We start from the raw sequence: 12,819 nt of genomic DNA, 5'->3' as shown, positions 1-12,819 counted from the left end.
AATAATGTCATAATAAATGACACATCATAATAAATGTCACAAAATGACTCAAAAGTTTTTATCTTGGTTCTAAGAGTGAAAGAGAAGTGCATGAAGGGAAAGTCTAAAAAATCTGTATTAATTTCTGCATATCAAGATTATCTAGGTTTTGTTCCTTTAGACTCATGATGCCTCTTTGTTTCCTGAGAAGACAGGGAATCACTATAAAGAGCTGGTCTGAAGCGAATTCTTCTCACTTTATTTTTGGCTAAAGTGCTAATTTATTTAAGCGCTTGTTCTTGCAATGGACAATTTGCCTTTTGAAGAACAGCAGCCATTGGGCACTATCTGGTACTGTTGCAGGAGGACCAGCTCCTCGTAAAGAATGAGATGATGTTTTCAAATCACCTTGATTGCGATATCATCTATCTCCACAGGACGTGTTTGCTTCCTTGTTGGCTGTTCATAGCTTTCAAGTTGATACCTCAAGGGCTGCCTCCTGTTGATGGCCTTAGTGTGCTACATAGTGAAATGAAGAAAGGAGAAAAGCTGGAATTCTCAAGAGAGGACAGCATTTGGTTCCCTATAAAATAGACAATCCACTCCCTTTCCTCCCACCACTCTAGGTCACAAGAAGAAACCAGAAATATGCCTGATAATACAGACACACTACTGTGATGCATATATTGTAATGTTTTAAACACCCTTAACTGAAGCACGGGAAATATCTGATTTTTTGTTTCCCACGCATAACCATCCCAAATTTCAGCTCTGTCATCCTCCTTAAACCACTAGGTAAGTCTGCCCTACCTGAGGTAGCTCCAAACAAAGCTGTGTCAGTAAAACTGTAATGACATGCAAAGTTACCAGTTTGTTTTTTGGGAGCAGAATTGCTGCAGGAGCAAGAAGCATATCAAGTTAGCTTGTGCAGAGTACTTCACTAATACATAATACTGATTGCGGAGCTAGCTCATTCAGAGCTACCTGTGGTATTTGTAAGCGCCACTGTATTGAGCTGAATTGGTGTAATCTTAGTGACTCCTTGGAGCTGGTCTGTCTACAGTGAATGATTTAACTTTTACAGTTATTACCTTTATTTTTCCCTCTCCCCATCATCTAGACTTTGTCTGTTTCTCTGTAGGGCTAGGCAAAAGGTGGACACGAGAAGCAAAGTAAATGCTGAAACAATTTAATTTTTGTTTCCTTAATTATAGCTGTTAAGCCAGAAAAACAAGAAAAATGTTGTTTCGGGTTGGCAAACTAATTTAATTCAGCTCAAAGTAAGACTTATTTTGTGCTAATCCTTTCTTTTTGTTGCTGTCTTCAAGTTTCAGTCACATTTCGAACAATTTTTAATCAGTTTGAGACTGTTGGAAAACGTCAAAATGAAAAAATAACTTTTCCCAAATCATCTCCCTTGGGTTTTTTTGCCCTCAGATTTCACTCAAATTCATTATATGTTTAGCACTCCAGAAATAGCATTTTGGAATGAATTCCTATTTCACAAAGTTTGGTGGTGTTTTTCCCACCTCCAATTCTGAATTTCCCAGAGCAGGAATTTGTCCTACCTAAAGATGCCCAACATACAAGGGGTTGTACTGGAAATATACAGTACAAACCCCATAACCACAGGAAATGCACCTGGGCCTTTTATAAAAACTGAGAAGGGTGAACCTGAACCATATGTAAATGTGTTGGTGTGTTATGGGGTTTTTATTACTACTGGCACTTCAGCAATACTTAAATGTGTTTGGGGACCCTTCATGTCACAGAAACACAAAGATCCTGACATAGAAGAGGCAAAACTGGGCAATGTTACGGTCAGGCTAGAAGCCAAAACTCCCAAGCCCTATCAGCTAATCCATTGGCCTTGTATGAGGCTATATGGCCTCTCTGCTTAGAAACTCAGCGTCATAAAACAGAACTTACAAGTCCTGTGTGCTTCTTACAGGATTCATAAGCTACAGAGCTGTCCCCACCTCTCCAGCTGTCATCTCCAATCTCATCACTCAGGAGAAACTCATTCAGCTTCTGTACACTTGAAAGAAAACAGGACAGTGAGTTAAATAAACCCAGGTTTCCACAAGTACCTTTCCATTTTTGTGCAGTCCAGCCAGCAGGATGTATCAGAAATGTTCCAAAAGAAGTTAATGGGCTATTTCTCATTTCCTATTGGACTGCCTGCCACCCTGATGGCAAGTGAAAAAATATTTATGTGGAAGGAGGACAGATGAAAATGATTAAACATCACACTGGTAGCTGGGAATGAAGGGGAGGGCTAGTCATGTGAGTGCCACTAGAGCTCTGTGGGAAAGGTTTCCCTCTTGGCAGGCTTACCTCTTCTGTGCCTTTCTCTTGCCTACACACAGTCAGGATGCATAAACGAGTCATTCACCCACCTACATCCTCTGAAAATGCCAATGCACTAGGTGCATCCTTAAAGCAGCTTTTGCACGCACTGCATGCGAACAGGACTGAATACTGCACAAATCAGCACAGCCATGGTCAGCCTTGGAGAAATACAGCAAGAGCTTTCTTTGCCTACTTCTTAAAACTGTTCCCTGAGAAGTACAGTGCACAGGTTCAATCCATTCTTCATCACAGAAGTATTTGATCCTCTTTCTGCCCCACTTCTTTTCAGAGTTCCATAAGCACCTGGCTCTTTATCATTCTGGGGAAGGGACGAAAAGAAGCAACCCTCAGTCATGGTGAAGCTATGTTACTTTGCAAAAACTAAAATCAAGGTGCATTGAGCCAGAGACTGAGAAAGCAGAAGGACATAGGACTTCAGATCAGTGATTCAAACATTAATCTGCAAATAGGAAAGCAGTCCTGCTTCAAGGTCTGTCTAAGCATTTCATATGAAATTATCAATACATGTTCAAGCCACAGAGATACTGGTTAGCAAGAAAGCACTGCTATTGTCGTTATTTCCTCCTGCCAGTATACCTGTTCCTATCTCCTCTTTTGAAAGGAAGATTTATGTGTCTAACTCCCATATCAGAATTTCAGTCTTGCATAGGTGCATCAAGCAAGAATTTATCTTCTTGTAGAAGATAAGAGACCTTGTTCTGATCACCTGCCTAAGAAGACATCAACCATTACTTTGCATTTGAATGTGGACAGGTACCCTCAAAAGCTTTCATGGTACTAGAGCTACTCTTTACGATAAAATGGAGATTCTGACCAAAGTGTAAGTACTGAATCATAACACAAACAAGTGCATACTCATATACATGTATTTGATTGATAATAGAGCCATGGACTGGCCAAGCACGCATTCTTCATTCTTCACTTGGGGGACATGATGTTCATGGGAGAAAGATGTTAGGAAATAAGTTTGCCAAAGGGCAAAGTTTGTTTTGGCAAGTATGGTCTTTAAATAATGTCCTGAGGGGTGGCCAGCAGTGCTAAGGAAAATGTACACACCATTTTGATATTAGGGCTATGCTAAACATAGTGCAGAGATGTAGAGGCTGGGATGATTTATAAAGGAGACTTGAGATTTTCCACTAGTCAGAAATAATTTTCAATGTAGGGAAAATCTCTCATGTGGCCCTGCTGCTGCTTCGATAAAAATAAACCCTATTTAATATTTTTTTTTTTTTTAAAGGGAGTGTGGTACTGACAAATGGCAGCTGTGGAGACCGAAGTCCCCTTGACTGCTATTTGTTATTATCGTTACCCACCAAAAAGAGATAGTGGCAGCGGCAATGCAATACCTTGCCAATGGGCCTCAGTCTTGGCAAGAAGGAACTGTGTTTCTGGGTGGGAAGGTTAGTTCAATCTTCACATCCTGCTAGTGCTTGGCATCTGACACATTATTGCCAGTCAGGTGTCAGTTTGTGCCTCTTGGGACATCTTGGCAGTGTGTATGTCTATGCAAGTGTCCCATGACCATGACTCTTCCCATACAGACCACTGACGCAACAGCCAAAAAAGTCTGAAATTTGACTTACTACCAACCAGCTCCCTTGAGATTAAGTGTTCTATAGCCCAGAACGAAGGAAGTTGTTTTGTCGGGCTATTTGCAGAAATAAATGCCTGGAAGATATAAGTTTCCAATGAAGCAACACATTTTATGAGTTCCTTTTCCTTTTATTTTTTTAAATCTTTTCCACTTCATGCCAACTTCCTCGCTGTCCTGCCACACAGATCCCTAACCCTCACAGACTAAACTCCCACATGTCTGCCTTGCCATGCTTCCTCTCCTGCGTCTCTTTACTGCCATTCAGGGGAACAGCATTTCCTCTATAAGGGAAGTCCTGTACGTCTCAGTTTCCCTTGAGCAACCAGTGCTTCAGTGTCCAATGTTCCTCCATCCACACCCTTTCCTAAAAAAGTCCATACTAATGTTAGACAATGAGAGGGAGGACAATACTTAATTCTCACTTCAAGCACAATGCACCCTTTGTGGAGGTAGAGTTCAACCAGTTGTTCTTCCTTACATCAGCAGGGTGAGTCTTGCTAGATAGCTTCACACACCACTTCTCTCATCTCCCCCTGTGTTGACAAGAGCCCAGAAGAGTACTAGGTGAGAGCGATGGTGGGTGGTGTCGTGGTTTAGCCCCAGCCAGCAACTCTGAATCTGGACTGCCAAACTTGGTGAAATTATAAAAAGAATGAAACATTTCTTTCTCTCTGTATCATGCAGTAAAGAGAAATGGTTACTCTGATTTCTCTTACATTTTTGAACATCGGAGTCCCACCTGTAAATCCTCTTCCACATGAATAGGTAGAAACAAACTTTTTCTCCAGCACCTTCCCTGTTGTATTACTGAACATAGATGTTCAAGAGTTGGAGAAACTAGAAGGGCTGCTTACCTTATGATAGCCTTGACTGCAAAACGAACCACAGTGGAGAGCAGGAACAGTGGCGTGACCAGGATGTGAAACAATGACAGTGATGCAAAGGCCTGGGCGGGCTGCAGTGGCTTGTCGTTGGTATACGCGTAAGTCACAAAGGTCTGTCATATCAGAAAAAGAGCACATCAGGATAAACACTCTTGAAAAAGATAGACAAAGACAGCAAGCAAAATATTTTGCTCAATTAAGGGCAATAACTATATACCTCAATTTATTGGAAATCCCAGTAAACTGAAGAGAAAGGTGTCTTCTATTAAAGTGAAAAAGATTTTAAAAACTTGCCAATGATTTCAAGAGATTTACACACTTAAGAATGAAAAAATCTTCTTTGTAAAATCAATGTATTTAGTTTTGTAAAGTTTTGTAATTGACCCCAGGGTTTAGAGGAAACACACAACCCAGAAAAATCAGTAAGAATCTAATAAATCTTATGGGTTTTTTTCACAGATGCAGAACTATGGTCATATTTCATCCAATTCTGGTACACAATGTCAGCATACTCTGAGTAATGCCCTCATAATTTGGTCTATGAAGTCTCCTTACTGACTGGCATGCCATAGTTCCTCTAGTGCGTTAAGCTGAGATTTAAACCTGGCCAGAGGACAAGCAAAATTTATTTCTACTTGAACTGCACAGTACCCTTTCTTGAAAACTGAAATGGTGGCTTACAATGTATTTTGAAACAGGGATGATTTTGGCTGCTAGACAATAGAAAAGCAAAGCCACCCAAAAACCCTTCAAAATGAGAGCTTCTCAAAAAGGGGTCTTCTTTCAAGTTGCAATGATTTTTTTCATTCTTTCTTATAGTAAAAATTTATATTTATTTTTGTTTTTACCAGTCCAAACCACAGCTGGTGAAATACCAGCTCTGGGAATGGGCACTTCCAGTGTCATCCTATCCTACAGTTAGCAGGGGCACATTAACTCATCTTCCGCTTCTATGAGGAATATGTCCTACAATAGCAATGGTGTCTTTTCATTCTTTCTCCCCCTCTCTTTTTCTCTCCCTTTTTATAAGGAAAAGTGAAAAAATGTATCTTACTGCAAGAACAGCCGCTATTGGTATGGCCGCATTCATAAAAACTGTGAAAGAGAAATAAAATAGGCATCAGATCATATGAAATAAGAAAAAACACTTTTACAATTAGTTGTATGGCACTCAAAGAATACAGTTATTTCCAGTTCAAGTAATTAAAACTCCCAAAGGAAAATTCCTCTGCAGGAAGAAATTTCCTTCCATGACAGAGAGAGATCTTAAACACACAAACAAATAAGCCAAAGAATTATCTCATTTGTATACTTTAGTGAACTGGGATAAAAAGTTTTATGTGCATAATTATTACGCAACACGACTAAAACATTACCCTCTCAGCTCTTCTACATTACAGCAATACAATTTCTTTCAGACACTAATTTATCTTTGCTGTAATCGGAGCTGCTAATATTATCTGGAGCCCCCTTACTCTAAAGCAACTCATAACTGTAATGTCATGATTAAGGTGACAGAAAACTTACTAAAAAAAAAAGAATCAACAAGACATGCTCTATATTTTCAAATTTCTGTGTTATATATTTGTCATACCTTTTTATTTTAATCACATTACACACACACACACAAGTGTCATAGGCACAGCTGTATCTTGCTTTAGCTGAAGTCAGGAGGAATGCTGACATGAATAGGATCCATTTCCAAGAGCTAAAAACATAGTTACTTACTGGAAAGAGATGTATGAAGTGCAAAGGTTTTGAGACTGGTGAGTTCCTTCATTCTCGTTTCTTCCACACTAGTACAAAATATGTGCTCCCAGGCATACAGCTTTAATAACTTAATGCCTTTTAGTATCTCATTCGTTTTCTTTAATCTCTCAGTAGAATAGTCCTTCATTTCAAAAGAAAACAAGGATAAGAAATTGATAATGGTTTGTAGGTTTAATAAAAATGTTCTTTTCCATTCAATTCTGTTGTAAAATTCATTAAAGATTTATAATTTCGTTTGTTTGGGATTTTGTACAGGTTTTCAGTTGTCATACTGAGTAAAACAATATACAATTTTGTGGTTTTTGGAGATATTAGAGTGCTTACAATCATGAGGGGAAGTTAAGTGACCCTGCTCTGAGAAGAAAAATAAAACAAACCATCCAAATCCCTCAAACAGAAGGTGAAACTCAGGGAGGTGGATTACTAGGTCAATGGTGTCTGTAACAACAGACAGATGACTATATGTATGTAATTGCTGATACAAGATTCATTCAGGGATTCATACATAATGGCCACGAAAATAGGTGATATGTTTATTGATATATTTAGCTAATTGCCCCTCACCAGAAAACAGTAATCATAAGTTTTGGTAAAATCATAATCCAAAAGATGTTATGAGTCAAAAGAACTCAGGAAAGAGCAAAAATAAAGATTCAGACTATTACCAAAATTATGCAAACATAAATCCTCTGTTGATATAAATGGGCACAACTCAACAGGATTGAAGTGTGCTGAAGATTAGATCCACGTACGTATAATTTGCTTACTGAACACTAAGATAACAAGGATCTTTAACTATTTGAAGACAAACATCAAAGGCTGATTTAAAAACTTCAAGGATCACGAGAATAAAGTTAAAAGTTAGACAAAGTATCAGAAAAAAATTGGTGAACTAAATCAGACACCAAAATAAACTTACAGCACTGAAGAACTTAAAATAGATATTAATCCAGCAATTCCAGCTGACTTTTAGGGAATACCAAAGCTTGCGGTGAGAGCATAAAGTCTCTAGCCATTTCAGAGCGGGGCTGTACACATTCTTTAATAATGTCCTCCTATAATTTATCAGTCATTTGTACTGTTTGCTAGCATTCCATGAAATACAATATCTGAATGCAGGAATAATACCCTTTCATAGAATTGAATTCAGATGAAACTGTTGTGTGAAAAATACTCTCTGCAGAGAAGGCAGGTCAAGGCCCACATACTTCTTTCAGATTCTTGTCTGACAAGTATTAGGAAGGAAGAGATACTGAGCCACAGAAAAACAAAAAGGGAGGGATGATGGAATTAAGGGATAGCTTGCCCAAACCTCTGCAATGAATATTCACTGACACCAAGAACCCCTGGCTCCCTGTCCTCATTTCTGGATCACAAATGTCACTGAAATAATTTACTTACGAGAGTGCTCTTCTGAGCCTCAGCCAACTTCGTAGCTATGAAGTACTGTATCGGAGCTAATAGTACAATGACAGCAGCACCAACTAAGGCGCTCACTCCAAGTAAGTTATAGAGTAGGATCACACCCATTATTATCTATGAAGAAAAAAGCAACATAGAAAAAAAAGTAGATTTCAATATGCCAGAATGATAGCAAGAAAAAAAAAATTGTTCTTCTAATAAACAGTTAAATGGTTCATAGGAATCAGCTGAGCCTGTACTTTGAAGGTCATGTTTGGAAAGTGTGGGAAATGAACCCAGAAGCCTTTATTTTTGACATTAACTGCATAGTTTGTGTTAGTGCCTGGTAGTCCTAATTCCAGATTATGTTTCCACAGAACTAAAGGAGCACTAAAATGACGGTGCTTGCCCCAAGGCATTTTACAGAATCACTGGCCTCAAGTCTTATTTACACTAGAGCTCCCTACATCATTCTGGAAGTATTCAGAGGTCTTAGGATGGTCATGAATCACAACTGCATTCTGTCATAGTGGTCCTCTTGAAACTGCAGACAGAGGCATATCTAAGACAGGCAGTGAAGCAGGCAGATATGCTGGGACTGACACAAACCTAAGCATGTACATCAATACCATGTAGCTCTGTAGAAAAGCACCAAGACTACCTTAGCGCTACAAAGAGTCTGGGAACACTTCCCACAAAGGTTTACCTGGGAATGGCTCCGACACAACTACTGTGATTCTAGTTCCCATGTTAATACAAGCTCTAGAACACAAGTATTTTTATAAAACGCTCCACTTTATGGTACAGAGATGTCCTCAGTAACAGGACATAGAGAACTAGTTCCCTACTTTGTATTTTGGTCTCCAATACGTCAATTCTGTCTTTAGATCTGCCTTCTTATTCTGCAGTATCAGAAATACGAATCAGTGGAGTCCAACATTTTGAAAGTATTATTTAGCTTTTCAGGCTTCTGTAATGTAAATAAGCATACCTACATGCCATTTTCTTAGCAGAGTAATACAAGGCTACAGGTAGAAATTTATACTTGGGGTAAACTGAAACCCTTACTGAGGGCCTGATCCTGCAATGAGTTTTTCTTCTTGATAACAGGCCATAATTGGTGGATACAGAATATATTTTCTAAGATTCACCACAATCTTCAGCAGGCTATGGCTATATTGGCTCACACTGGAAAGATGTAAGTTCAGTATTTGCTACAAGCTGTTCTGCTTGAGGAGGGGGCAGCCTTGACAATTGCTATTTCTTGGGACATCCCTTGAAGCTCAAGTCATTTGCATAAGGCAAGACAGGACAGTCCCACCACCTTTTCCAGAGTGGTATAGTTATAATCCAGCTCATAGTTACCAAAGGTTAGTTTCTTCCCTCTTTTTTTCCAAAAAGCAGCCTATTGAGCTAATCAGGCAGAAACACATATTACCACAACACCAGCGTCATTGATATCTGCTGCATAATACTTTGAGAAGGAAATAGTAAGTATTCTCCTTTCAATTTTATTGTTGGAGCAGAGGTGTAAAGTAATCGCGATGAGCTAAAGAGCAGAAGGAGCCCTCTATAGCCTAGGACACAGGTGCTCACTCATCAAGTTCTTCAGCAGGGGCAAATTCATGGGTGATGCTATGCTCATTCCCAGACAAAGCTATGGTCAAGCTACCCCTGTATTCCCTGTCTCCTGATTGCCTGAAGGTGAACTACAGAAACCAGCAAAATCATCAGAAGCTTCCTCAAACCAGCTTTTTACAATAATGGTGAGGAAGGCCATTATATTTCTACAGTGGCTGAGACAGAGACTTTATTAAAGAGACAAATGAGTGGTGAATTTAGGCTACATATAATTATTCACTAGCCACAGAATAAGACCACCTGTTCATTAATAACATTCAAAGTATCAACAGCAACATTTCCAAATAAACCTGGATACGAAACAATGACTTAAAATGCTTAAAATGAAACACTCTGTACTATTTCTAACTCCAGTTACCATGCAAACTTTTTTGTCCTTTTCTCCATAAATTATTTTATGACTCTCTAAACCCTACCTGATCCTAAAATAGACACATAAATCCAGTATTTGTTTCCATTAGCAGTAGTAATATTGCTGACTATTATAACAGATTCCTGATATAGTTCCAGGAATTTCAGCGAAACAGATCTACTGTAAGAGTGGCTTCTATTCCTTTTTAAGCTTGTTTAATGTCAGCAGGATCACCTGTAGGTAAGGACCACACCAATCCCACCCCAAGCTAAAATTCTGAAGGTGCTACAGGAGTCAAAGCTTCATGGAAAATCAGCGTGGCTTAGGTCATTAAGTCGTTTAGCACTTTTGAAGATTTCTTTCAGGCTAATAATTTTTACCTTTCCTTCCGGCAGATTTGCCTACAGATCTTTCCCAGCCTTGTTAAGAACCAGATGTTCAGAGTAACTAAGCTTGTTTAGATGAAAGCTCCTCTGAGCATTTCGTGCAGCGCACTGTCAGTGCTGCTGTCAGTCACTGAGCAGGATTCAATTGCTTTTTGCTCCTGACACAAAAAGCAGTTACAAGTGGGCACTGCAAATGCAATACTCGGCGCTGGTCAGATGCCTGTGCTGCTGAAATAAAAGCAATGACTTGTGTCAGTAGTGGAAGAAATATGAGCAGGCAAAGGATGACAGGTCATCATTCCTAAAGTCACAGACCATATCCATGACATGGAAATCCTGCTCAAAAAAATCCTCTCTTTACTGGCCCTCGGAGAGACAGCTTTCCAGCCCTTGGAGGAGATGATGGGCCACGTTTCTGCTTCTTAGTCCTCCTGGCAAATGCGTGTGAAGTCCAGGTTCCCCTCTGGATTTTGTAGTAGTCTAACAGACATACACTCTTTTCAACCAGGTTGGAGGATCTCTGAAATCAGGCCCTTACTTTGATGCTCTACCTGAACAGGCATTGCCCACAGATTGGGGCACAGGAACAAGAACCACATTAATTGATTTGTTTCTATGGCAACCAAGTTATTGATTTGTCCCAGCGTCATCTCTCCCATGGACAAGTTGGATGTGGAAAGCCTCAGGATCTTATTATATATCATTGCCTGGGGGAAAGGAATAAAATGGAAGATATGAAAATGGTATCATTATAAAACAACAGTAGCAGCAGGACGTTCCAAATGGCAGTATCAGTCTTTACCTAAGACAGCCCTTCTCCCAGTCTCTTGCCTGAGACAGAGAGATGGATACAGTGAGAGAAAGCACAAGAGAGAGAACTGACTTTAAAACTCCAATTCCTCTTAAAAGGTTTGTTGCTTAATGCAGACCTAAAATAGAACCAAGTGACAAGAAAACATCAAAATTTAGGAGACTGGGCAAAGATCTGTTTTAATAAACATTTGTTGAGCCTGCTTTTCTGTGACACTGTCTGTCAGAAAGACACTTGTTTCTGATAAAATAGATAAACTCATACTATGAAGTTTTGATCAGGGGGGTATGTGGGTATGTGTTCCTTTGGGTTTCTCTCCTTTACCTGGCCATCTATTTCCAAAAGATTTGCAGGAGCTTAACAGGGTTTAAAATTAATCAGGGCTTATATCTGCCAGAATTTTAAAGAAAAATATCATGAGCCCAGTTCACAGTTAGGACCAAATATCAAACACTGCAGCTTCAAGGAAGTTTTAAAAATAATTTGTGCTCTTTGCCCTGTTTTGTCCATGAGCAAGGTAGATCCTGTAGAATTAATCAGAAATTCCTACAGACCATGATGAATTACATCAGCTGTATATGGTCCTAAGAGTCCCTATTTTGGCAAGTGGGAGTCACAAAAGCACAAGGAAATAATCAGGTACTCTTTCTTCACCAAGTCCATACCATCTATCCTGGGAGAAGGCAGAAAATCTTTGAAACAGCTACACCAATCACAGTGTGCACAAAACCCAGAAGCTTCCAAGCTGAGATGATACTCCTATGGTTAGATACACCTGGCAAAATATCAGTTCCAGCTTCTGTTTTGCACACAGTGCCGCTGCTGTCTGTGGAGTTTGGTCTGTGGAGATCCTGGCTACAACCCACCCACGTTCTGAGCTGGAGCTGCTGGCTCATAACGTAAGTTCATAAACAATACTTTCACAGAGGGTTAATGGATGCCAGTTTTAGAGACACAGTTTTGGAGATGAATCACTCCTGTCCCATCTCACAGGGCTCTGTGCAAAAGGGCATAAATATTCAGAATTACCACTCAAGATACATGGATAATGTTCCTGTAAAACATAGCTTGGCCAAAGATACTCTGCAGATGACTCTGTTCACAGTCAGCAGAAGTAACCTCATAAGCAAATGAACAAAGCAGATGCAGAGCCAAAACAACACTGCTTATCTTCATATACCTAACATCACCTGTAAATATATGTTCTTATACACACCGAGTGTTAAACTTCTACATGTTAGTAATGATGGGTTTAGTTTTTAACAAAAGGAATTGCTGCCATCAGTTTGACTGTCAGTGATATTACTTTTTCCAGTTTTCTGTACAAAAATACAGTGCATATCTTCTCTCAAACAATCGTTAACTGAGTCTTCAGATAAAGAACAAGACAAATGAAAGTATGAAGTTGGAGCTATTAGTGAACCTCTTGGCAGATCATGGGAATAACCTTGCTCACCAATAAAGCACCTCGTAGGTTAATGCCAGTTTCTGTAGTCACATAGTATGATGCCTGCAGGAATGTCCTCTGCAAAATAAGGGCCAGGAAGAGAAGAACTGCCAAAACATAAACATTCCTGAGGAATTCCTCTGAGGAAAGATATGAATTTGATGGATCCCTCACCTGA

At 39.5% G+C, this 12,819-nt stretch overlaps 1 protein-coding gene across 2 annotated transcripts in view; it reads right to left on the bottom strand.

The window, feature by feature from the left end:
* ABCC9 (ATP binding cassette subfamily C member 9) overlaps positions 1 to 12,819 on the bottom strand; it is a 67,575-nt gene that overhangs the window by 39,934 nt on the left and 14,822 nt on the right. For both annotated transcript variants that reach the window (XM_075728107.1, XM_075728106.1), the window contains exons 7-14: positions 12,651 to 12,815; positions 10,935 to 11,090; positions 8,005 to 8,139; positions 6,562 to 6,724; positions 5,888 to 5,928; positions 4,804 to 4,946; positions 1,909 to 2,017; positions 388 to 498 (exon numbers count right to left, since the gene is read on the bottom strand). In XM_075728107.1, the coding sequence (XP_075584222.1) occupies positions 388 to 498; positions 1,909 to 2,017; positions 4,804 to 4,946; positions 5,888 to 5,928; positions 6,562 to 6,724; positions 8,005 to 8,139; positions 10,935 to 11,090; positions 12,651 to 12,815 (1,023 nt within the window). The remainder of the gene's footprint in view (positions 1 to 387; positions 499 to 1,908; positions 2,018 to 4,803; positions 4,947 to 5,887; positions 5,929 to 6,561; positions 6,725 to 8,004; positions 8,140 to 10,934; positions 11,091 to 12,650; positions 12,816 to 12,819) is intronic.

Source organism: Pelecanus crispus, chromosome 1, assembly GCF_030463565.1.
Source record: "Pelecanus crispus isolate bPelCri1 chromosome 1, bPelCri1.pri, whole genome shotgun sequence".
Taxonomy (NCBI): Eukaryota; Metazoa; Chordata; class Aves; order Pelecaniformes; family Pelecanidae; genus Pelecanus; species Pelecanus crispus.
Note: the sequence above shows the minus strand (reverse complement) of the source record. Positions and strands in the feature narration are given on the sequence as shown.